Source organism: Pseudoliparis swirei, chromosome 17 (assembly GCF_029220125.1).
Source record: "Pseudoliparis swirei isolate HS2019 ecotype Mariana Trench chromosome 17, NWPU_hadal_v1, whole genome shotgun sequence".
NCBI lineage: Eukaryota > Metazoa > Chordata > Actinopteri > Perciformes > Liparidae > Pseudoliparis > Pseudoliparis swirei.
This window is the reverse complement of record NC_079404.1, coordinates 18527996-18555191: the sequence shown is the minus strand read 5'-3', so window position 1 is coordinate 18555191 and position 27196 is coordinate 18527996. Positions and strand designations below refer to the sequence as shown.

At 44.1% G+C, this 27196-nt stretch overlaps 1 protein-coding gene across 3 annotated transcripts in view; it reads left to right on the top strand.

Moving 5' to 3' along the window:
• Positions 1–21800, top strand: part of ccser2a (coiled-coil serine-rich protein 2a) — a 50461-nt gene extending 28661 nt beyond the window's left edge. For 2 of the 3 annotated variants that reach the window (XM_056434967.1, XM_056434966.1), the window contains exons 5-10: positions 813–921; positions 1053–1233; positions 2851–2916; positions 3027–3137; positions 6383–6529; positions 16956–21800. In XM_056434967.1, coding sequence (XP_056290942.1) covers positions 813–921; positions 1053–1233; positions 2851–2916; positions 3027–3137; positions 6383–6529; positions 16956–17660 — 1319 coding nt within the window. In that variant the 3' untranslated portion in view covers positions 17661–21800. Of the gene's footprint in view, positions 1–812; positions 922–1052; positions 1234–2850; positions 2917–3026; positions 3138–6382; positions 6530–12095; positions 12181–16955 lie in introns of all 3 variants that reach the window. The other variant, XM_056434968.1, reaches the window with a different exon arrangement.
• Positions 21801–27196: the final 5396 nt, after the last annotated feature.

The following is a 27196-nucleotide window of genomic DNA, read 5'->3' as shown; positions in this document are numbered from 1 at the left end:
GGACGCTGGAATGTAACAGTTCAGCGTGAAGCAGACCGTCTCCTCCTGTGCGGTGTGGTGACGCTCAGGGTAAAGTAGTTCAACCACCACTGCTGCAGTACTTACGCTGGGCCTTTAAATCTTCCAATATTTCTTTATCCCTCCTTTTTTTTTCTCTCTCTCTTTCTCCCTTTTCTCTCAATCAAAAGGCACTCTGGAATATAGAAAGTCAAGGGTCCTTTTGATTACCTGGGGGTCATGCTCTGTTAGTTGTCAATTTAGTTGCGGTCACAGTTCATTTCACAGCTATGTGCCATTGAGTGTCACCAAATACTTCGTCCTCTCACCTTCTTGAAAATGAAATGGCCTGTCACCGTGTAGGAGAGCGCTTGTTTGTGAGACAGTTAAGAGAAATACGAGTAGGTGGATCAGATCATGATATATATATGCCGAATATCTAACATATACACAGCAGCAATCATCACCATAAGATATACAAAACTGACTTGCAGCCTTGCATTTTGTGTTTGTGTGTGTGCACCTGTGTGGAGTGGTAATAATAGACAGAAACTGCCAGAGAGAAATGGAGAAAACTAAATTATATATTTGTCTTTAACCACAAAGATGTACTATTTACTTTTTTCAACAAATAACAGCAGAAATAGAAGCAATTCTCCAAAATATTGCATCTACAGCATCCCGAGACACCGTTGTTTAAAAGACATTTCAGGTCAGATGGCACAGTGCATATGTTATCTCTTCTTTATTTGTATCTCTCACATGCACACGTTACTTTACTCTGACTAAGTCTGTGCTAAATTCTTCCCGTATAGACGCTGACAGGATGTCCCACTTGGAGCGCTCAGACAGGGCTGGTCGGCAGGGGCAGCGGCGCCGACACCATCGCTGGAGTGGACCCGATCACTTCTACAATGATAGCAGGTTGTTTAGGCCTGAAAGAGTAATACGTGTTGCCAGAGAAGAAGTAATAATCAGAAATGTAAAAGACAAAGCGAACGTCTTTCTGTTGTTGACTCTCTGTGACTGTTTCTCTCTTTTTGTCTCTTTCCCAGGGCCCATGTTGTCCAGCACTACGATGGTCTCAAGGCTTCAAGGATCTCCTCAACGCCTGTCCCATCGGAAGGCAGGCAGGTTGACTACAAGGCAATGCTGGATGAACTCACACTCAAGCACATGACTCAGGACTGCAGCTCGCTGAAGAATCAGCTGCTCGGGCTCAAAACGTTACTACAGGTTGGTTCGACCCACCGTTGCGACACGATGAATGAATACAAACGTGTACAGCGGCACTTCTGAATGCAGGCGTATAGATCTGCAGGCACAAACACATACAACACTTGTATTTATTCTCTATGCGTTGTCCAGTGACAGAAAACTCAGACTCAGATGTTTGTCGTCGTTCTAATGCTGTTGCATCACCCTCAATTCGCATACTTTTTTTTGGTTTGGTCTTATAATTAGGTATATGAATGTAAACTGTCTGGATTTTGTGTTTTATTTCAGCTTTGTATTAGAGAGTTAAATGTAATAATTATCTCAAGTGTGTCAGGTGTAAACTGCATCATTGTCCTCAAGTGTTCAGCATCTGCAACATGAAAAGTAGTGTCTGACAACGCTGAACAAAGCTAGTTTTATTTTTTAATGCGGTTCCACATCAAGTATACACACGTTATTAAATGTTCATTCACATCGATGTAATGAGTCCTGTCATCACACGGTATTGCTGCCGTGATGTTAAAATAGATTTGTACAGGTAAAGAAACGGTTTGTCAGAGCATTTCTTTTCTTCTTCAAGATATTCGATGCTCATGGCCTCCTCCTCTTGTCACATTATGTGATTTCATGTTAGAGTGCATATACATGTATAAATCCGTGCTTTTGTGAATCTGATAACTTAATAGATCTTTTCGTTTGTCAGTCTGAGATTTACATTTAAGTGGAGGAGTAAAGTGTGACAGGAGAGAAATAAAATATGTCAGCAACAGAAATGTGCTCTTGCGTTTGAGATGAACACACAAATCCCACACTCCTACATGCACAGAGGCACCTTGCAATGCACACTGGGTAAAATGAACGCCTCGACTCAATTTACCCTGGACAACATAAAAGTCACATTTGCACATTTCAATCAAATGTCTCCTGCAGATGCATTGTTGTGCTCACTGCAATTAGTCAACTGCTTTAGCTGTATGGCCTCAGGAGGAGAGATATGTCTGTGGCCCCGTCGGCAACTCGATTTCAAAATGAGCCTCCAGCTTTGCTGAATCCTAATGGATCTTTGCTTTATTGTTCCAACAGTCAGTCATATGGAACTGCCGGTTGTAACTAAATTAATCTCCCTGACCTGAATACGGAGCAGGTGGAATTTGACTCAATATATTTATCATTTAGTAGAACTTTAAAAAAAAAAAAACCAATTTCATGTCATTTTAAATTATTTACCTTTTGTCATTTTTATGCTGAAATGACCCGTTATTGGCATTTGTCATTATTCTTCATCGCAAAAAACGATGAAGAATAATGACAAATGCCAATTGGTAAAAAAATAACCAAATAATACAATTAGATTATTGCGTTATGTTCTGTCTATATGAAGTGTGGATCTCCTTTGGGGAGAAAAAAAAGTGCTAAATTCTTTGTAGTTGATACATGTAATTAAAGTTCATAACAACACTCAGTGCTGCCTCAGGTGTCTCACACTGGTGGCTGACAGTTCAGGGTCAGGGGAGTAAATGTGCTGAAGAGTAACGTTCTTCCACTGGAGCAACATATTGCTCTTGAGGCATGTCGAAGGCAATGGTCATTGATCGTGTACTGTTTGTGTGTGTGTGTGTGTGTGTTTGGTTGTAGCTCGAGGATACCGAATCTCCAGCAGATGTTCCTGAAGACACTGAAGACAATACCACTGCATCACAGGTGAAACACTTCATCCTAGGTCTATAGCAGGGATTGTTTTGATACTCTGTAGACAAAAATTAAATATTTAGTCCCACTGCAGGTAACTGGATGTGTGTCTGTGTTGTCAGTCAGAGGAGCTGATTAAGGAAGTGCAGTTGCTCAGAGAGGAGCTGAGGAGCCGGGACCAAACCATCGCCCAGCTCACGTTTCAGTGTCAACAACATCAGCTGGAACAGATGGTGAGTTGGTGTGAGCAGGACTGAAACACGTGAAAAGTATGACATGGGGAACGTGTATAGTGTATATAACAAACTGAAGGCAGCTATGAGTGCAGTGTGCAGGTGTTTTGCCTTCACTGTGGCGGGATTAACACAAGACGGTTGATATTTGTATGTAGGTCCAGTACGTGAGTTATTTCTGTTTGATATTTGATGAGTGAGATCAGAAACGGACGCAAAAATTAACCCAGAGAGGATTGACAGCTATTCTTAAGAGGAAGGAAGAACAATTATTTAGTGTTTTTAATGACAGAGTGGGCGGACAGAACACTACAATTTATTAAGAAGCTAAATAATTTTGAATTTGAAAACATGCAGCGTATAGTGTGCTTCAGACAAGACCTGGATAATGGACACACATGCATTATTTAGACTAAATTTGTGCTGTTATGAAGGAGTTTCTACGTGAAGCATCAACGACAGTGTGGTGACGCTCTGACACAGGTGACCACGGCTTATGCACGGAACATCAATGCATGTTCATCTTCAGTTGTGTGTTCGAGGATCTAGACGCGTGATCCTCGAGCACATACAAACAGGCATGTCCAAGCTGCTGTGCTCATGTTTGCTGATTGCTTTCATGAGCTGCAGACGTGGACTGTATCTTCTCTTCGGGGAGTTCACTGCCGTGACACCAAATCTCTGAAAGATCTGAGATGGCCTTCCATTATCTTTTTGTTTACCCCAATACCTGACGCATCCGATTTATTATTTATCCGAAGACAAAGCATGATCAGAAGAGAATAGAGCAAACAAGGAGAGGATAAAATATTCGACAAACTTAATCTGTCAGCGAGGGGCTGATAAAATCACACAATGTGAAAGACACGTGGTACAGGGCCAACACTCGGATGTCTCGTTGTGAAGACAAACCATGTTGCCCTTTATATCAGGTGGGAGTTCAGCTCTGCACTCACACGTGCACGTACTGGCGCGGCTGCGAATGCCCACCAATAACCTCCGTTCTGTTCGCTTTTAGCTGCCTCTATCTCCCCTCTCTAAGATTCATTAGTGTCTTGACCAGGCTCTCTTGTTAGCCAAACAAGAGTGGGCTTTTGCTGACATTATTCAAATCCCTGCCGTATCGAGGAAATACCAAAATGTCAACGCGAGGCCTGTCCTCCAGCCTCCCTGCCGCATACTATCCCTCCAATTAGAAAGAACACACGCCCATGGAATTCTCTTCAGCCGAGCACAATACGGTCGCAACCTCACCAACAAGACGAAAAGAGAGTCGGAAAAAAGCGGGGACGTATTTGCAGATCTCTGCCTGACATTAATGAGTGTCGAGGCTGAACAAGTGAAGTTGTCAGTGGGGAGGGGGGGAAGTGAACGAAGATGAGATGGAAACATATTCCCTCCGCTGACCCATCCGGGTGCTGAAGATGGTTTGTGTTCTCATTTCCTCCGATGCCCCTGCAGGACAGGTATGAACCACGAGGGAGCCGTTCAAACAAACACATCGGGCTCGGATCCATTCAATGTGCCGACGACCTGTTGCATTTCTAGGTGTGAGAAAATACTAATTAGAACGACACTGGTTCAGAGTGTTTGAAGGTTGCCGTTAATTTGGTTCCCGCGATATCTGGAGTTAGAAAGTCGTCGACCTGCTGCTTTTCCTTCAAATCGGTTGAGAGATGACATTACAGTGTGTTGAGTCAGGTGTGCAGCGAGAGGTGAGGCGTTACAGAGACTGAAGAGGGGGAACGGTTAACTGAATTGAACATAACAGAGTCATAAGAAAACAATAGAGTAGCTGTGTGTGGCACGGAGAAAGTGTGTGTGTGTGTGTGGAGGCCTGAGAGGAGGGCAAATTAAATGATGGCAGAGAGGAGAGTGGAGCTATCACAGACAGAAAACTGATTTCTCAGTCTGACTTGACAGAATGCAGTATTGGATGCAGCTCCCACCGCCGTTGAGGCAGACTGCTCATGCGCTCTCCTTCTGGTTTGAGCTGCATTGAAGTTTTCCCCCAAAGCTGCGGCAAAAAGTAGCAATTTCTGGCAGATTTTTGCCGTATACTTAGCAGCCAAGCACAAGTTGCTCTGCTATTTATTCACGCATAATAAAGCATATGAGATTATTACACAAATGGTTCCAAAATGATTTAATGCACCTCGTTAGTTGCTCTGTCGTTTATTTCTATATTAGATTGAGTTAATCGCTAATTGTAAAGGCTCATAATTCACATGTAATACTCACATCAGTTAGTCAGTCAAAGTGGTTTTACCAGATGAAAAAGGAGGTAATTTTCTGTGAACATGCGCTTCAAGTAAATATCAGTTTAATTTACTGCAAGACCTTTAACTATTAACATCCTGGTCTTGATTTTTACTGCCTATTTCCCGTTGCGTCTTCTGAAGAAGTGGAGATACAAGCGTGACATTTCACTGCTGCTGCCTGATAGTGTGTGTTTATTTTCGTTAAAATGCCACCAGTTTTATTTGTGAATTTAAAAACAGCCTTGTAAATAATAAGATGCACTGAAACACACACACACACACACACACACACACACACACACACACACACACACACACACACACACACACATGTGGGTGGTTTTCCTGCTGTATAGATTGTACATTTAGACAACTGGTGATGCCACATTTTTTTCATGCTCTTCAAAGTAAATAGATCTCCCTTGAAGCCATTTATGATTGAAATGATTAATTGCACTTTTTATTACATTACATTACATGTCATTTAGCAGACGCTTTTATCCAAAGCGACTAACAATAAGTGCATTCAACCAAGAGTACAAACTAAGAACAACAAGAATACAGAAAGTAACATTTCTTCAAGCAAGTTGAATGACAAAAGTATCATAAGTAAGAGCCATTTAAGAGCCACTGAAGTGCTAATCCGTGTTTTAATCCAGATTGTCGGAAAAGATGTGTTTTTAGTTTCCGGCGGAAGATGTAGAGACTTTCTGCTGTCCTGATGTCAGTGGGGAGCTCGTTCCACCACTGAGGAGCCAGGACAGCAAACAGTCTGGATTTCGAGTGATTAGCTCGAGTCACAAGTCGATTGGCTGTTGCCGAGCGGAGCGAACGTGCCGGGGTGTACGGTGTGACCACATCCCGGACTTTTATCTATTGCTCTGCAGATGGCCACGCTTATTGCTAGCATGACTGTGGAAGCGCAGGTACATTTACAATATTCTACGCTTTCTTTTATTGATTAATTAATTCTTGCCCCCTCAGCCTGCCCAAGGATGGCCGGTCAGGTGCCAGTGCCACCACCAGAGGGCTCCCTCTTCACTACGGCAGAGCGACGGACAGATGGGCAAACGGATGCAGCATCACTACGACAAGGCCACCCAGACGTCCTGGAGACCGCCGGGCCTTGCCGTGAGTCCAAACATCCACAGCGCCCGTCGCGGCTCTCTTGAAGTGCTCAGAGTTGTTTTGCAAAACAGGATTTCTTAAATGTGACACTGGTTCAGAATAATACGTGTTTCACCTCATTTCATTCGTTCCAAAGATGCTTTTCGAGACCAGCACTTGGCGGGTTCAGTGGTGCCCATCTCAGTTTCACACTCACTACATCGTGTCCCATATGGAATACAAATTACTGGGTTGTTAGTGGGACTCACACTCTCATATCCAGATCGTACACTGAGCAGTTAGTTGTGAGGCTGGTGTTGATGTTGGAGTGACTGAGAAAGAGGAGGTGAACCGCTGCAGGGTGGGAGGAATAGGGAGAAGGATTCATTCACAGAGAGACAGAGAGACACAGGTGGAAGATGGATATACGTGTGTTCAATCTGTTCAGTATCATGCAGCATGAGCATGCTGTGTGGCAGCCACGTATTGATTCAATAGCAGGAGTGCCACAGGGAGGAGGCCGAGTAAACACTCTCCTAATTGACCTGCTCTCAGCCGTCAGTGTCTCACACACACACACACACACACACACACACACACACACACATACAGACACAGGCACGCAAAGAGGCCGGTGTGTAAGAATAGACATAGTGACGATAATTTAATTTAAAAATGAGAACGAAAAAAAAGAAAGATTTCCACTGCTATTAGTGTAATTGCCACAATAACTAATAGAAATGAGGTTCATGGTTAAAGATTATTTGCACAAAAGTCCATTGTGTTGGCGAGAACATGAGTTGCAGAGGACGTAAATTATGGATGACACGCACCGAGCTCACGAAGTACAGCGAGTCCCTGCTTACCACAAGCGCATATGGTTGACCAGTTGCTATGGCAACCATCAAAGCAGGGCTCGTTGTGCTCGACAGGAAAAATCTCCGCGGTGGGAACATCTACCTGTGACCTGGCGCGCCAGGTGTATAATATCCTACAAAAACACAGTTGAGGTTTTCCTTTCTATTCTGTCGACTGTTTTTTAAAATTCCTTATTTTGTGATCACCAGCGGAGACGATTTCCTGCTCGGTGTTTTGCCGCACTGTAGGGACAAACACATTATGTTCGTGGCATTTTATTATTCAGAGCATGGGATTGCTCGAGAAGGTTAGCGCTGAGTTTTTTGACAAGGTAACAAGAAAAGATAGCACAGAGTAAACAAATAGCAGAGAGAAAGGGATGTTTTCTCCCTCTGATATTCATACTTTCATATCGAATCCAAGCTTGTACTATCAAGACAAGTTTATCAGCTCCAGAAAGCCCGGGTTCACAGTGTTTCTCAAACAATGCTTTACTTTCACCTTGTGTTTTTCACACAATCCTTCAATGCGTTTTTCACTTTCTAACCTCTATAAAAAAAAATTTAACACATATTATTTTCTTTTCCTCCAGCCGTACATTCATTGAGTCTGTATTTCACTTTTCACTATTTCTCCTCCAAAGCACACACACACAGACACACACAAACACACACACGCGCGCACACACAGGTTCGTTATCTACTGTCATCTTTATAGTTTTTTTTCTCTTGCTCTCTGAAAGGCCGCTTCCTGTTGATTTCCGTCTCCCCCGACATTTAAAGTGCCACTTTATCATGGCGCTGGAGTAGCTCTTGCCCTGTGATAGTGTTTTTTGAGTGCTCAGCAGAAAAGATCGGCCAGGAATAATTTAATGTCAAAGGACATCAGCTATAATATTTTTATAGCTTTAATTCTGATATCTAGTTTCCTTATCAGTAGCCCACAGGCTAAAGGTGCTACTGGGCGGTCTGGAGTTCAGTCCTAGTCGTTCCAGCAACTTTAACTTTTAGCTCATATTACCAGTATAACAATAGTGGTCTTTTTGTGTTGTGACCTTTTGGTTACACTTCATTATTCAAGCGGTTGATGTATTCTATCGAGAGCCATTCATTCCCAGCATTTTTTTTTTCTGGAAGAAAACATTGTGGTCTGTTGCTGCTGAGTAGACTGCTTCAAACAGTGTCCCCGTCTGTGAGGAACTCATCTCTTTGCCTCTTCTCAATCTGTAGGAAGGCTTTGGCATCGTATCCTAACCAACCGCTTTGGGTACGAGCTCCCGCAGCTTCCCATTTTAATCTGCCTAAAATCCCATTTTGAGTCCAAACGCATGCTCAGGAAAAAAAAGTCTCACAATATGGCGTGAGTATATATATATAATATATGAGTATATATCTGTCAATATACATCTCACAGAATAATAGTGGACATGCTTGGAAACGAGTGTCACTTGTGGGAAAATAACCTTCTTGAATAGCTCCGCGGAGCAATCACAGACAATCAGCAATGTTTTCTTTGCCTCGTCTGCTCTACGCAAAACAAATACAACATGAGCAGCATTTAAGTAATTTCAGATGTAGGAAGATGTAGCTCTTGTACTCAAGTGCGGAGCAAACTCTGTGTGCCTGAACAACGGGTTCAGCAGACTGAGGACCAGCCGACCTTGTTAATAAGCCAGATAAACAATCATGCAGATGCACAGCAGCAGTGAAACAATGGCAACACAATAGGCAACGTTCCCTCAGTGGCAGAGAGAGAAGATAATTACAGCTAGCCTCCTACTCCCTCTCTGCCCTTTAAACATCCTCCAATTCACCTCTTCTTCGGGTCGTTTTTATCACTCCGGCTCTCTCACTCTGCTTTCTTGCTTTCTGTCTTGCTTCAGTGATTTCTTTTTCGCTCTCCGTATTTTTCTTCTCCGACATCCTTCCTTTAACAATACCTCTCTACTTTTTAGCGCGGCAGTAATGAGATCAATTCGCTGTCACAAGAGACAGAGAGAGAGAGACAGACAGAGAGAGAGACCTAGCTTAGTGATCAGTGTTAAGCTGTAGGTTAAAAGAACACGTTTCTCACCTCTCCGCCTACACTCCCCCGTCTGCCCCCTTGCATCACAGACCCACCATCACACATGTATACTCATTAATACTCCACGCACAGCCGAGTCATCTCGGACAGGTGAGGATTTAATTGGCAAAGTCTGTGAAGTGAGACGCTGTGGCCAACCGTGAGAAGCCGTGTGCAGTGGATTGGAGGATCAGCATCATGAAGTCCTCTAAATGCTGCTGTTATTTGATAAAAAGGCTGTAAGATCACGAAGAACAACCTTTGACTTTTAGTTCTTATCCTACTTCGCGATGTTTTGCTCTGGGACTCTGCCCAGACGATAGCTTCACACACCCCTATGAGACGGGCCTCTAGTGAACAGACTGCAAGACCAGTTGTCATATGGTAGTTATATGTTGATGAGAATGATATTTTAATATGATTTGTTATTTAAAATGTCTTAGCATTTTTTGCACCAGTTTTCTGAGAAAATGTCCCGCCTAATTCCACGTGCACTCTCACTTGTTTTACTCTTGTGAAGAGTTGAGTTCGTTCAGAGCTGGGACGACCACCGGGCATCGGACACTCGAGAGTCAGAAATGTTATTTCTTGTGAGAGAACTGAAAGACGTTTTCAATGGAAGATGAAAAGCGTTCCTATTTTAACAATTGCTGTCTCCCCCATCCTTGTAAAGTTGAAGTCCCTGAAAGATTGACAGGCTTCGCTGCTACCGTTGTCTAATAACTCTGCCAGACACTGTCAGAAACATTGTCGAGCCCTCCAACAGACCCTCTTGTTCTCACCGCCTGAGGTTTTCCTCCCTTCAAATGAAGCCTTGACGGGAGGCTTCTGCCGAGACCGCCCACTGAAGAAGTTGCTGGTGTTCAAGGAAGAACATGGATGAGGCAACGGATCAGGGCAACTCATTCCTTCCCCTCTAGTAGACGCACCAGGGGGGCTCCGAAATAACTTGGGCTGGCCCTGCTAGGACATTGCCGCTTTCTCCTCCTTGTTTAAAAAAAATCTTTTTTCGGTGCTTCTCTATTCTATAATAGAGAATAGAGTTTGAGCGGCGGCTCTCTCCACAGGTGAGGAAAGAAGGGATGCGGTTTCCGTCTGTCTGCTTAACGTGATGGCCGTGCTTCCCCTTTCACTTTGCCTCTGATGGGGATCTTTGAATTGCTTGGGCTTGAGACATTCTATCAAAGAAAGGGCTCGTCTTCTCTCAGCTCCATGTTTGTGCACAGATGCACACATGCTGGTTTCAAATGAATGTTCAGACGACAAAAGGAAAATGTGATGAATGTAGATAGGAGAACATGTAGACAGAAAATGGGGTAAAACAAAAGTCTGATATGTATTATCTATGCAGAACGTTCACAATGAACACACTTTGAATGTTGTCAGCAGTCACATTGTGCCTCCGTTAGATTAGTGTTAGACGGACTCACTCTCATAAACGTATCATCCTTGAAGATCGTCTGAGCCCAAGACCGTTGCACTCAAGGGGATCTGAAGAGTATCTTTATCATATTCAGTAGACGTACAATATATTCACAACGAGTGATGGCATCACATCTTTATTTATGACCCCCCCACCACACACACACACACACACACCCTTTTCCAGCTTTTAAAAAAAAGTGTCAAGTCAATTTTCAAAGTGATGGGTGGAACAGTTGTCCTTTCCAGTGTCACCTTGTTTTTTCCCCCACACTGCCTAAAATGGAGTTCTCTTCTTCAATAGATTGTAGTCTTGACACTGGGGATGTTATTTAATAGATTTTACTATATTAATGGATAAACAATGACACAGTAGGGGGAATAAATGGTTTTCAGGGTGGCCCGGGGAGAAAAAACATGAAGACTATCCAAGTAGCGAATGTTTTATCGGACAATGAGTGTAATGGGTCAAACAATGTGAGAACATAATCTCCCGAGTTTGAGCAATTACACACATTATAGTGACAAAAGGTGCGGAGAGCAATGCTTTGCTCCATGGTTATGTTTGGACAACGGGAGATTAATAACGTGCTGTGGTGGAGAACTGTGCGTGTGTGGAAACATGTCTGCATATTTTCACATAAATTAAGACTGGGACCAACATTTTATGAATTGAAATACATTTGTGGTTTGAAGTGTGCAGCCAAACATTGTTCAAATCACTGAACTATACTTTGAATTTGAGTAGAGATAAGTGCGCATAGACGCCAAATAGGACTCAAATGTGGGCAAATGGGTACCGAATTACCTTCATTTGAGGGAACAGTGCTGCCATAAAACAAATGGATCCTGGGTTAAATATTTCACGACTGTCTCCTGTATGCGTGAAGCGCCAGTGGACAGTTGGATCAAGCAGATGCATCCTATTGGCTGTATGATACTGTCAGCCAGAACAAAACTACTAACCGGTAAATGCAAGAGGGAGATGTTAACACTAACTCTCATTAACTGAAATGTAGTTTTAATTTTAAGAACTTTGCAGCAAATCCGTTGGCCGGAATTTACCACTGACACGGTGTTTGAGTCTCTATGCCGGTATGGCACGTGTGCACATCTGCCTGTGTTTGATTGTGTGCTGTGCAAGTGTGTGTGCTTTCTATGTTAGCATGATTTTAGCATGATTCTCTGTGGGTGTGTGTTCTTGTACGTCATACATGCCTTTTGTCCTTTGTGCTTCTCTGTGTAGGGTGCGCTGCCCGCCCCTTTGCTGTCCCCGTGGCAGGCACAGCACCACAGCTTGACCCGTACCAGCATGCCCCAGCGCAGACAGAGTGAGTCACTAACATCCTTTTCAGCTTTCGTTCCAAATTTTTATAACACAACATGTCCACAGGTCTGTAAACAGGCTAACTTCATCCCCACTTAAAACCCTCAGCACTACTGACGTATCTTTGTTTCAGGAAGTAGAACCATTCTATCATAACGGCATTATTTTTTTTTGGTTGTCTCTTTTGCTGATTAATTAAAACAAGATTAGTTACATGCAAAGTTGAACTTGTTAGTTTTACGAAACACAGTCTGACTTATTGGCCTCTTACCATTTAATTGTCTTCTATCCTCTTCCCTGTGCTGCCCATGTATAGCTGCAGTTCAGTAGTCAGAAATCATCAGACTTTGTCGACTTTCTAAACCCTACACCCCGAAACTGTTTGTACACAATGATATATCCTCCCTAATCTATAACAATATACACTGCAAACTAATTATACTATTGTTTCTCTAACCGAGGATACGTGACCATGACATGGTCTTTATTGAGAAACACAGGACTACACAGACAATAAAAGCACAGTCACAAAAACATCAAAACCCACAACAAAGCTATTGTATTTTGCTTTGCTGATGTGGTAGCAAGTAGAGGAGGACAATTGGTAAATATACTGCAAAAATACACATGTGCGAGAGCGAAGGAATACATCAAGAGACAAATAGAAGAACCCACGTTGTGTTGTTTTTGATCCATCCCCCCCGCGGGCCTCCGCTTTGTATCGAGGGGGAAGGTGATACAAATGAGACAACGGTGTATTTTCTTTTTCGTGCGACTCAGGTTATTTTTTATCTCAAGTGTCCTTGTGTTTATACAGTGTTTTGACAAAATTATTAGTACAGCCCAGCAGTCAGTCAAAGGGTATTTGTCCTCCCACACCTAGATTAAATGGTCCAATTAAACAAAAGACGGCATGTCACAACATCACCTGTACAGTTTGAGAAAAAGAGAGGAATTGTCACTGAAACATAGAATACTGTCGGTCTACAGTTACATTCAGATATAAGATGATAAACATCGGATTTGATGAATAATGCTCTGGCCTCCCACTTGGAGCTCTGGCAGACCTGCAACGAGTTGTAGCCAGTCATGCTGGTCTTTAGAAAGACAAATTAGAGAAGCAACTTGACTCTTCACCCAGGTTGTGCTGAATGAGATGCAGTGTCTATATTTTTCCATTACATTTGCTTGTTTGTTGAACTAATGTGTGACCTTAACTTACAAGCATATTAATTCTGTCTTAAAAATATTTGTTTCTCATATGTCTGGACCCCATCCCCATTCTCTAGCCTCTCTCGCTCTCTCTCTCTCACTCCCCCCCTCTCTCTGTCTTTTAACCCTTTCTTCCCTCCTCTTCTCATCTCTAATCTCCGTCACTCAAACAATGACGTTGATTTCTCCATGTTCTCTCTGTTCTACATTTGCCTCCCCACACGTATTGCGTATGACAAGGAGTGGAGCACCTAGTGCAGTACTTCACTGACACGGCGCGGTACAGTAACGTTTCTTTAACACGCGGTTAACATGCTGCCCTCACCTCCTGCACGCTGGGCTGGGGTTTGTCGCCATGAGGCTCGACTGAAGCATGCCCGTCTACATCTGCGTCGGCATGCGGTCGATTCGCCGTTGTTTTGGAATTTGGATTGTGTGCATCTGTACTTGGAACTTTTGGTCTGCTCTTCTAAAATAAGTCTTCAGTTTTTATTCTTTGGTTATTTTTCACATTTCATTTATCTGTTTTTTGTGTCTTTAATTAATTTCATCCTATCAAATGAAGTATATAAGAACTGTTCCGCATGCATGGGGGAATCTCTCTGTGTGAGTTTGTTTTTCTGTATTTTCTTCATTAAACATTCTCGATGCTTACCTTAAAGGATTGTATTGGAAACCCCCGTGTTATGGGACATGAATGTATATCAGCGCTACCCTGAGGAATCGCCTTCATTCTAACTTCACTCTCAAAGCAATTAAGCGCAACAAGCCACGGACAAATCAAAGCAACCACACGTCCTCCGCTCCTACTCTATTTCTCCTGCTGACATAGCAACACGATCCAAATCACCATGCTCTGTCACGGCGCTATTGGAGTGGACCCAAAAGCACGACTCACAGGAGTAACAAAGAATACTGTCTTTGGTTGGAAACAGGCTGGGTCAAAACCGGGAGATCAGTCGAAGAAGCAAACAAGTCCAAAAAGGGGCGGGGCAGAGAATCAGAGGTCAGGGCAGGCAGGTCAGGAATATACTCTAATAACACTGGAGAACTTGGCACGAAAACACAAGACAATCTGGCAGAGGACAAGTGGAAGTGAGGGAGCTAAATAGTGAGGGACTAATGAGGGGATGGGCTGCAGGTGAGAAGGGCGTGAGGACCAGGTGAAGGGAATGAGGGACTAACGAGGTGATCAGAGGCAGGTGAGAAGGGCGTGAGGACCAGGTGAAGGTAATGAGGGACTAACGAGGTGATCAGAGGCAGGTGAGGGGAGTTGGATTGACGAGATGGTGTGACAGGATGAAAACAACTATTACAAAAAGGAAGGCATGGAGCTAAACTGTTACATGCTCACTACCATCTATATTAAATGATACCACAAACCGTAATCCAGCTTTGAAAGGAAGTGCCACCACATTGCCTCTCCGATCAGCTGGTGAAGCTGCAATCACGCCGTCTGACAGACATAACGGGGATCATCCACACACTTATTCAAATTCTCGCATGTTGCTTTTCCAATCACGCAGACATTTCTCACGGTGAGAGAAGCGATGAGGCCGGTTACGGTTCGCCCTGACATCTTTCAGGTGCTTCAACTGGCTCTGTCTTGGTTAGAAAGAACATTTCCATTCAAAGTGATCGCTCTCATTAGTGAGCTGAGATGATATTGGCAGTGCAGTGAAGAGATAAAGTTAATACTGTTAATTATTAATATCTGTAAGAGACTGCTGGAGATGGCATTCGTTATTAAGCGTGACCGTATACCTTGCGTCTTGCATGTCAGAGACTTTTTCCAATTAAATGTATCATATGTTATTATCATAGTGGACATTTCAGTTGGTATTTTCTACCATGAACCACCGTATCCAAACTGAAAAAGACCTGTATCTGAAATGAAGATGTCTGGTTTATTGAGTTGAATATGAATTTGGAAACACCAATTGGAAGTCTTTTATTTTGAAGTACGAGACTCCGTAGGCAGTGCTCGCTCCGACTGAATCACAGGAGGAGATGTAGTTTATGTCAAAGCTTAAAAAGGAAAAGCAACATTTCTAACATGCTCATGATGTGAGCGACGGACTAATCGGAGCTATTGTATGCAGCAACACAATCCTCCCTCATTACGTTTTTAAATGGCAGGCTTTGGGATCTTTAAAAAATAATTTTCTTGCTGGAAAAACATGCAACAACAAGCTGACACTGGGTGAGGGTTTCATAATATAGGCTGAAGGACGCTATGTGGCAGGGCACCAGGAGATGGAGCTGTGGAGCTGTGGCCTCGGACATCCACTCCCAATATAAACGACTGGGTGGAAACGGGCACAGCAGCTTGACCTGCACAGCAATATATTCACATCCTCTTGAGATCTTTTTACTTTCAACTCACCGAGTTGATGCTATTCAGACGTTTGAGATGGTTCTAGGTGGATTTAGATTATTTAGGTTCTTGACGTTGATGGACAGTTTGATGGTCTCAAACTAAGTCGACGAACGTAAGTCACAGTATATTTTTTATAGATGCTGAGGCTATGAAAATGTACCGATCTAGTATATTCATATTTAGCTCAGTATTGACTTGTTGTGATCCGAGCAACTCTTCTCTTGCTGGTAGTGTTATGGAATAAACACTGTTGGCCATGTATTCTGCTTATCTTGAAATGTTGTGCAGAATAGTAGTAAACAAGGCTACAGCCTCTTATGGAACTATACAGCATCCGGGCATATAGTGGTACCTCTTGTAATAATAGCAAGATTGTACATGTTCCTCCTAACTGGAGCTGTGATGCAGGAACCTGTGAAATCTTCGATGGAAAAAACAAACGAGGCATGCTCAGCGAGCGGACAGATGTATCAAGAACACTTGAACAAATCGAAACCAATCCAAAACAAGTGTGTGGAAACAAATACTAACTCCGTTAAGTCATAATTAGCTTCTGTTTGTGTCAGAGAACTCAACGCTTTTGAATTGGTGGTTTGTTGTTGCGTCGTGCTGGATAATTAGCAGCTCTCTAACAAGCAGAATGGGAAAAAAAGGGGGAACATAAGCGCCAGTGTATTTGTTGCCAGGCTGTTATAGGATCACATCGCACAGGTGTTCATGATGCTGTGTTTGTACCTTGTACGTCTCCGTCATGTGGTTAGCGACTCGGCACGTTCGTACACAGGCAGCAGCTATCGTAGCTGTGTTGGGAGTGTTTCTGAAGCCCCTCTGCAGCAGCGATGGCAAAAGGAGTCAAAGACTTCAGTAGATCCCGGGAAACCACATGGCAAGGTTATTCCTCTGCTTGTTTTAAAGTGCTGAATCGGGGCTTCCTCTGTGACTTTGCCTCTCCCATCCGAGGAATAGTTAAGCGGCTGGCTGCGGAAACAACCGGCGCTATTAAAGAGTCACCAAACGGCAGCGGCGACATATTCAAAAGTCTGGATTTCACAAGGATCACAGACTCCTAAATATTCAGCCAATCCTGGAACATGATAAAAACAACTTCCTTTTACTCCGACTGATCCATGACTGTTATCCCCGTTTAACAAAATATCTCATTGATATATCTTTCCTCTCTTCTGCAGCCTCAAGTACTACATCCTTCCAACGAGCACCTCCACCAGGGAAGACGAGTAAAAACTCCCCCCACCGAGGGCCACAGTGACCTCACGGGGCGTAGACCGGCGGAGGGACCGCGCACGGACGCTGAACGTCCTCTTGAAGACCTTCTGGCCGACGTGTCCGGGCCAACAAACCCCGACGAGCCGACTCATCTCAGCACCCACCTGCGCCGCCCAGGCTCTGGGGCTCCTCAGGGGGTAACTGCCAGAGACGGTCCGGCAGCAGCAGCAGCTCAGTCTGCAGCACAGCATGAACCGAAAGCCGCCGCTGTGATCGCGCAGAGCTTTGTCACTCCTAAATCTGCCGGTTGGACGAGCCCTCGCATGCTGCAGCCTCCGCGCCTCCACAAGCGAGTGTCTCTTACTCCACTCAAGCCAGGGGGTACTGGTTGCTTTGCCTCTCTTAAGCCGGGGTGTTCCTTAAGGCCTCTGGCTAACCAGGCCGAGAGGCTGCCCCCTCCCTCTAGAGGCCTTCCCTGCTTTAACACCGGGCCCCGGGTTCAGGCTCCGAGTCCATCTCGCACTCCACTGCTTCAGCCTAGCAGGGAGCTACGGTGCTCCAATTCAAACGTGGAGGAGCCTGATCAGGGGACACTGGAAGAGCCCGGGTCAGCTAAGATCCTGATCCCTTTGAGTCGCTCATGCCTCCCCAAGCCAAAGATTCCCTGAGGAGCTGAAACCCATCCATCAAAACTTCAAACTGGAATCACTCCGACATTGATGTTCATCCCCTTCTCTCCCCTGCCATCGTAACAGTGTGACTGTTTCACCTTTGGAGTGTCAAAGGAGCAAACGCTGAGCTCAGTAATCCATATGGACCATTCAGGGACATTGGTATTTTGCCTGCTTCTATATAGAATGTAGCAATATCTAATCCTCACAAGCATTCATAGTTGTGTTTGACAGTTTTCAGATTGAGGTCTATATAAGGAAGAAACGATGGTAAGTTTGCGAGCCCTGCACATGTATGCTGCTGATGCACAGACAGAGTGCGCCCATTCAGAGAAGTCAGCTTTGGTCTTGGAGTCGCCATGGGTGTTATCGAATGTGAAAGTCCTGTTTCTCTCGGCCTCACACCGCTCTGCCCTCTGCCACACTGCTGCGTAGTTTTAAACATGGAGGTGATGTGAATGTGACCTGTGCGGTGTAATAGAAGACCAAAACAACAAAAATAATGGGAAAGAAGGAAGAAAAAAAAAGATACAAATAACAGCGGTGGTGTGTGTGTGTGTGTTTATCAAAATGTATCAAAGTTCTTTGGTGCTTTAACTCACACTGAATATAGGTATTTGTGTACTTGTGTGTGCATGTATGGACGTGGGAGATGAGAGACAGGGTGAGGTGCATAACTGTTTAGTTCAGTTTGCTCTGTAGCAGCGTAAAAAAGCACTCACACGCTTAGGTCTGCACACAGTAGGCTCACTCAAATCCACACACACACACACATCCTCTGAAAAGTCTTTCATGGCTACTTTGTGTATTTAGAGGCAGAGAAAAGTGAAGAGGGAAAAGCAAGAATGCAACAAAGAGAGCAGCGCTGGAGCTAATTTAATATCTCACGGTCTCATTATCTGTACGACACAACACATCCGCCCACCATGGGAGGACATGCCACTCGTCTCTCGTGTTAACGTAGTTGTTGTGAACATGTTAACAACTTTAAGTGGAAAAAAAAACAAATGGTGATGTCTCCTCCTGAACTTGATGTAAGACAATTAGAGTCCAACTTGATTAAATAACACGACTTCTTTGAACCGTCTCCCTCACTGACCCACGCAAAGAAACATCAGCTAATGGGGACTTGTTAGATGTGTGAAGCTGCTGTGTGTGTGTGTGTGTGTGTGTGTGTGCAGTCCTTTCTCTCCTCCCCCTGCTTCTCTGCTCTCTTGCACATCTCTTTGGGAACATCAAAGGTATCAGGACGTTATTTTCAGCCTTTGGGGCTTTCGTGGTGTTTCTTGCTTCTGAGGAGTGTGTTTATCTCTCCTTTTGTGGAGCCCTTCTGCAGTCAAACGCTCCCCACATGTCCCCGACCGGAGAGCAGCAGTGTGTTAAAAAGGCCTTCTGACAGCAACTCAGCTCTTTCCTCTGTCACACCGCGTGACCGCTTGGTGTACGCCTCTGGCGCCGTCCGGTCCACTGCGTCCAATAATGCACCCTACATGGATGGAGTGAGACGGAGAGAGAGTGACACGCGGAAACATCACATGCACACACATCCGGACACACGACGTTACATAGACGCCTTTGACACAGCTCAAAGGGACACACAACTCGGAGGGAACGCACACACACATCAATTCACACTTCCCAGTAGCCAAATAAGTGCGCCTACACACACACACACACAATACACATCTACTTTGAATGCTGTTGCAAAGTGCTTCGAAGTGTGTTTTGGTAGCTCTCGCACACAAAATGAGCTCTCCAAGTGCACATTGGTCCATCTGTCCACTGTAGCTCCAAAAAAAAATAAGTGTCCGGCCCTCGATTACCCTGGAAATGTGGATGTATGCGGCTGATAAAATGTGTTTGCCTGTCGGAGGGTTCAACACTGCACCAAACCGGCCAAGCAGTGAACGCCGCTGTGTGAAGCCAAGAAAAACCCATTTTGTTTAATGAAAACAGACGGAACGACGCATACAGAGGGAGGAGAGAGATGCAGAGGGAGAGACGAGAAGACGGAGGAGGTGGGGAGATCACAGGCTCGTAGATGTGGAGATGAAACGGTGAAGGGGCGACGAGCTGGATCGGAATGTTTGTCTATGCAATGTCGCGAAGGGTGTGTGTAACAGAGGGGAGGGACACACAACACACAGCATGTCTGTTTGTGTGCGATGTCCAGAGAATAAGCCAATCCCCTCAGCTGTGTCCCTCACGGTTTAGCAGTGCCAAACAGGAAATCAATGTTGCCCGTCGTGTGTGTGTGTGTGTCCAGAGACTTCTGACTGCGAGTGTTTCTCTCGACAGAGAGTGTGTGTGTTAGAGGGAAAGGGAGGGAGGGGAGAGCGAGGGAGGTGTGTGTGTGTGTGTGTGTGTAGGCCCACAGGCCAAAGGCAGACCCGTGCCAGAGGAAGCCGGGCAGCGACATCCTTCTCTGCCGGTGCCGTATCCCCATATCTCCAAATCAATGTCCCTGCTCAGTTTCGCAGTCAAGCCAATCAGTCTTGCTCGCTACGCAATGAGCAAACCACAACTGGGCTCCCTGTAGCAACTCGGGGATCAATTGCAATGCAGGATCTCGATCCGCTTTATTTAGCGATAAGACTCATACATTATTAAGCTGCATTGCACAACAGGAGGAGAGCCCCGTTGTTCTATAATTCCACTCTGAATGGTTTTGGGCTGCATTTCGGCACCGAGCGCACATTATCTATCTCTGAAGATGTTTTCATGCAATACGAGGGCCTGAGACTCATTGCTCAACAGATCTCTAGAATATATGGTGGAGTGACTGCAAAACAAAAGAAAAAACAGGCATATTTGTGGCTTTAAGCTTTATTTCAATCTAGATTTGTGCATTAACAATAGATCAAATGAGTAAATGCAGTAATCTTTTAGTGACACAGACACGGGTAATCTGTGACTGAAGGTCCCCTGAGCTCAGACGGAGTGTTTTAGGGCCTTTTGGCTCATTGATTTGGTTTTACAGCCTGTTTTGGTTCACTAACGTCAATGTCATAAAAAACAAAGTCTGATAGATCTGTAAACAACCTGCTCGAACAAGTAGTGAATGCTTCCTTGAGCAAAGAATTTTACAAATATTTTACTTTTTATTCATCATTTGTCAGGTGGACCCAATCATGACTCCAAATGAATGATAATGACAAATCAACTTCATAAGGGAATAATATTTCTGGCTTCACAGCAGTTTTATACTCCTTATAGTATGAGGAGTAGTGTGAGGAGCATATGTTTACTAACCACCTCTGCGTGATTACTTTAAAGTCAAATGAAAAAAGCATAAACTCGCAATTATGCTTTTGTATATTTTTTGACTAACTTTATTTATATATTTGACTTGTGGTTTAATCTATTGGATGTCCCAGCAGCATCAGACAAGGCAGGGTCCTTTGATGGAAGTTTAAAATCCACGACTCAAACTGTTGTCATTTACCTCAAAGCTGAAGTTTGACCACAAAGTGGAAACATAAAGTCAAACCCGTCATGTAGATAATCACATTTTCCACCCCAACGATGCAATGTCACAGTATTCGTCACTACATAATCTCCATCATGAGCTGCTTTCAGCCGCTGAGCACCGTCTCCACGACACCTTGCGATATTGTTGGGAGCAAAAACACGAAGGAACACAGTATACCTTTTATGCAAATGGTAAAAAAAACTTGTGGAAAATTCTGATCTGAAGCACTTTAAATGCCATTAGTCTTTAAAGCTGAATGAGCATTAAACTGGATTTATTTCTTCTTTCCCAGCGTGTCTCCGTTTGCCAAGGCACTGTTTCTAGGAAGCCTCTGACCAGGTTTTGTTCTGCTTTGTCACCTTTCACCATGTTTCTATAAAATGTTGTGTCCATCAACATAACGTGCATGTCAGACCTCCACATGTGTTGACCTTGAATGCTTAACTGATGGTCAATAGCACGATGTTAAACATCAGAGTGGAAGATGTCGCCATCAATGAGAGGTGACATCTGGTAATTTGGTGGAATTTATTGCTATTTATTGATCTGGATCTGGACCCTCGCCCTCTCTAACACACACACACATATGATGTGTATTTTATTTGTTTTCACTGTCTCCTGGTTTGTATTTCTGTGGAAATAAACTATGATTGTAAAAACACGCAGTTTGGTCTGATGCTTTTGTTATTGACAGAATATGTATCACCCTTATATTAATAATTGTTTTTGAACTTCCAAGGCAGACCTAAGCAACGTTCAGACACCAAAGAGTTTGCTTTACTCAGAAAGCACACCTCATGTATTTCTATTAAAAACCATGAAGCCTCTGTACACCTTGCATGTAGTCTACTTACTAATGAGGTTACACGCTTCAGAGTCGATGGGTGGATAACAGCCTGCCAAGCGCAAGGAGTAGCGCGACACCGTCATTAACTTGGAAAAGTGGGAGATGGAGTGCAAAAGGTTTCCTTTTGAGAGGACGCCCGGCTCTTTCATCATAAACTGTCAGATACATGCTGCAGAGTTTTCTCTGTGTGATGTTCGCATGCTGAAGGTTGCTACTCACACAGGTCATGTTATGGGTAATATTGAAGTGAGTGCATGCTCTTATGTGAAATAAATAATTGAAAAGCATGTAGGCCTCTTGGATTACACAGATTTATATCCTTAACATTCAGTTTTATCTTTTAATTGTGCATTTTTTCAACATTTATAATCTGAAGGATACTTGTGGAAAATTGGAAAAATTCATAATTTCATACATATTTGGCTCTGGTTCAGCCTGACGTATTACGGGTCTTTGGAAAATTCAAGCTCCCACCAGAATTTAAAGAATGGGTCCCTCGAGTGCCTTCATTTAATTAGTTGCTAAATCCAACGTAACACGCAGACAGGAAGCGGAACAAAGAGAGAAACATAATCCACTAAAACACACCGTTTCCTGGACGCAACGATGAAGGTTCACCACAATATGATGTACTCTTCATCAAGCCTTGTTTCCGGGGGGAGAAGTGGTCACGTGTCTGACCGTGACTTCCTCCACTCTATCCAATCCAAACTCGCTCTTTTGCAAAATGACGGCCCATTACATCCAGATGTCCTGCGAGCGTTTTGACCCTGCTGCTCGACTCGTTTGGCTGACGGTGCTGTCAACATGTCTGTGGGCGGCTGCTGCTTCGATCCCGATAAAAACAAACACACGGATGAGACTTTTGTGGACCGATGATGATGTTGGTTAGACTTTAATCAAACCAGCTGCGCCCTCAAAACGGACCTTCCAACCGGAAGCCGAGATTTATTTTGCTGCTTTGCTTCTGCCGGTGTATGAAGTCTGTTTTGATATCACTCGGCAAATGACATCGTGTAATGGTTTACTTTTTTGTTTGGCGTGTGTATTCTTTTGACGCTGTCATGTTTGTTTGATTGACTGAGAAATTAAATATTATCCCATTGATTTATGTATTTTTTATGGTGCCGAATTGCTTTCGGTGCATATTTATCCCTTGATTGGGTTGTATAGCTTAATTACATGTCTTCTGTTGGGCGCCTGCTGTTTACTGCTGCTTTACAACCTTAAGAGCACAGCCTACTGCACTGTACGTTCATTTACTTCTTTAAATGCCAGGGTGCCAATAACCGTTAGATTAAACTTCCTTTAATTAAAATAAATATATTGCTTCTTAAATCGAAAATTATACCATATCTCTTTCTTTCGTACATTATTTGCATATGAAGCCTGCTCACAACTAGCTGGCTTCTCTTCCAGATGGTGGACTTTTGGTGCATTTTAATTAAAGCAGGTAAAGGTAATGTCCTGAAAAGCAATGCAATTATACGAGCAATACTGAACACTAATATTCTATATCTTTGATATTCAGTTAGCAGGGTCCTGTTATTTAAGATGTACATGTCGAGGATTTAGCCAGATGAAAAAGCCAAGGTGGCAAGTCATTGAGATCCTGAGACACAGCGATCCATTTGGTTTGACGATACCCGAGGCAATAACCAAACATGAATATATTGTACTGGCCAACATTTTCTTTAACCTTTTAGGATATTACTTGTAATCTTAGTCTCAGATGTGTTGGCTCAGCTGTATAAAACTCTGGAAACGTGAGTGTCATGTTGGCTGGCTGCTAAGCAATGGATGTCTCTGCACTATACTATGTATACTTTATAGACTTTACACTCATTATAGGTGCACAGTGCACTAAAAGGTTAATTGAGACACGTGCTAGTTATATTTCTACAGTATGTGATTTTTATTCCCTGCCGCGTTGTAGGCGTGACTTAATGAGCAGCTCCATCGTGTCCTTGATGGTGAAGCAGAGCTTCTTTGCTGAGGCCGAGGTTTTAATACGGCACATGTTCTGTGTGTCGCAGGTTTCTGTGTTGATCTCAACCTTTCTTAGGTTTTACATTTCATTTCTGTAGTATCTTGACTTCCGGTTCAAGGAAGTGTCGCTTATAAATGATGTCATCCAGGTCAAGGTTCAAATCGGAGAATAAAGATGCGCCACAAATGATCACGCGAATACCGAGTGTTTTGTTTAGACAATTACATGTCAGTACATACACGTAAATACTACATGGTGTCAGAATAGTTTGCTTCTCATCGAACTGACGACGGAAGATGGAGAACGCAGGCGTCCCCACGCCACGGATGGATTGGGAGTCATCTAACCTGCCCGACGCATGGAGAAAGTTTCGCCAACATGTGGAGCTAATGTTTTCTGGCCCGCTACGCGCTAAAGAGGAGGAAGAAAAGTGCAGCTATCTACTCCTGTGGATCGGTGAGAAAGGCAGAGATGTATACAACACATGGACCCTCACGGCAGATGAGAGAAAGGTACTCCAAACGTACTATGGGAAGTTTGAAGGATATGTAACGCCCAAAGCTAACCCCATATTTGCGCGATATAAATTCCATGAAAAGATACAAACGGATTGTGAAAGTTTCGACCAGTTTGTGACTGAGCTAAAGCTGCTAGTAAAGGACTGCAACTACCCTAACGCTGATGAGATGATTAGAGACCGGATTGTTTTCGCTACAAACTCTCCAAGAGTCCGGGAGAAATGACTCTGTCATGGTCCGGATCTCACGCTCGAGAAAGCGATAGACATTGCGCGCTCACACGAGCTATCGCAGCAGCAGCTAAAGACGATGGGTTTCCCCGCTGCTAACACAGCCAGCCAGTCTGTCCATGCAGTTAGCAGAAGGCCGTTCAGTTCCGAACAAAGATACGGACGAAAGTTTACTGGCGGCAACGACAGCAACAGTGTCACGCACGGCAAGGAGTGTGGAGCATGCGGAAGAGAACACGGTCGCACGGAGGAGTGTCCCGCGAAAGGACGTCAGTGTAACAAGTGCAAGAAGCCCAACCACTTTGCTAATATGTGTAGGACGAAAACACAGTATCAGCCAACAAAGTACAAGCCCAAGAGAGTGCATACTGTTACAGAAAGCACAGAACAGGTACCAATGGATCTGTACATTGACACTATTATAAAGAAAAACAAAGATACAGCAAGGGAACAGGCATTTGCAGAGGTGGAAATAGGGAAGGCAAGGCACAAGCTAAAGCTCAAGATAGATACAGGTGCCCAGGCTAATGTGATACCAGTAAACATATTTCACAAAATATTAGGAAGTATTACATTAGGTCCATCAGATAGCAATATCTCAGGATATGGTGGACAGAGACTTGAAGTGAAAGGAACTTGCAAGTTAGCATGCAGATACAGGCAGAAAACAGCCATGTTAGATTTTGACATAGTGTATGCAGAGAATGCCCCACCTGTATTGGGCCTACGTGCATGTTTAGATTTAAACATGATCAAGCTAGTGCACATGGTTGACGCACAACCAAAGACACACGCCAGCATCACAGAAGAGTTTGCTGACGTATTTGAAGGCATTGGACTATTCCCTGGAGAATGCACCTTTCACCTTAAATCCTCAGCAACACCGGTGGTTTGCCCACCACGCCGCATCCCATATGCCCTGCGCAACAGACTCAAAGATGAGCTTGATGATATGGAAAAAAAGGACATAATCCAAAAGGTCACAGAGCCGACTGAGTGGGTAAACGCACTAGTGACAGTGGAAAAACCTAAAACAGGAAAGCTTAGGGTGTGTTTAGATCCCCGCGCCCTAAACAAAGCTATCCAGAGACCCCACTATCCGCTTCCCACTCTAGATGATGTCACACCAAGACTAGCTGGAGCACAGTACTTCAGTGTACTAGACGCTAGATCTGGATACTGGACAATAAAACTCAGCCAGGAATCATCCATGCTGACCACGTTCAACACCATCTACGGCAGATATCGGTTCAACAGGCTGCCGTTTGGAATCATTTCTGCACAGGATGAGTTCCAGAGGAGAGTTGATGAGGCCTACGAGGGGCTTCAAGGTGTCGCAGCCATAGTGGATGACATTCTGGTGTATGGCCGCACTAAAGAGGAGCACGATGCCAACCTGCGCGCCATGCTGGAGAGAACCAGAGAGAAAGGAATAAAGCTCAACAAAGACAAAAGCATCATCTGCGTAACTGAGGTGAGCTACTTTGGACATAAACTGACAAGAGAAGGCATCAAGCCCGACCCCAACAAAGTCAAAGCGATTAAAGAAATGAGCCCCCCACGCAGCAAAGCAGAGCTGGAGACCATACTGGGCATGGTCACCTACCTCTCCAAGTTTGCACCCAGACTTTCAGAGACAGTCGCCCCGCTCAGACAACTGCTGAAAGAGAACAGTGAGTTCATGTGGGACTCAAACCAAGACGTTGCATTCCAGCAAATGAAAGACTTACTAACACAGGAGCCCGGCCCAGTGCTCACATACTTCGACCACACAAAAGAGGTGAAACTACAGGTCGATGCTTCAAAATGCGGCTTAAGAGCAGTTTTGCTTCAGGGAGAGAAACCAGTCGCATACGCATCCAAGACACTGAATGAGACCGAAGAAAATTACTACGCTCAAATTGAAAAACAGCTGTACGCAGTGCTCTTTGGATGCAAACGCTTTCACCAATATCTATGCGGACGACAAGTGACTGTCGAGTCAGACCACAAACCGATGGAGTCAATCATGCGGAAACCCTTGGCAGCAGCACCGCCGCGCCTACAACGCATGATACTGCAACTACAAAGGTACGACATTACCATTACACACAAGCCTGGAAAACAAATCCCGGTCGCGGACGCGCTATCCAGAAAGCCGATTGAGTGTAATGATAACTCTTTAAGTGAAGGCATGGATTTACAAATCCATACAGTGATCAGCAGTGCACCAGTGAGTGATCGCAAAATGGCAGAAATCAAAGCCGCTACAGCACAAGATGAGCAACTCTCAATGTTGAGACAAGTTATCCAAGCAGGATGGCCCGAGTCAAACAAACAATGTCCGTCTGCTATCGCTGAATATTGGAATCATCGGGACGAGATATCAGAGACTAATGGGATCCTGCTCAAAGGTGAAAAAATCATTGTGCCTCACTCACTCAGAGCTGAAATGCTTTCACGCATACACACAGGACACTTAGGGATGGAGAAGTGT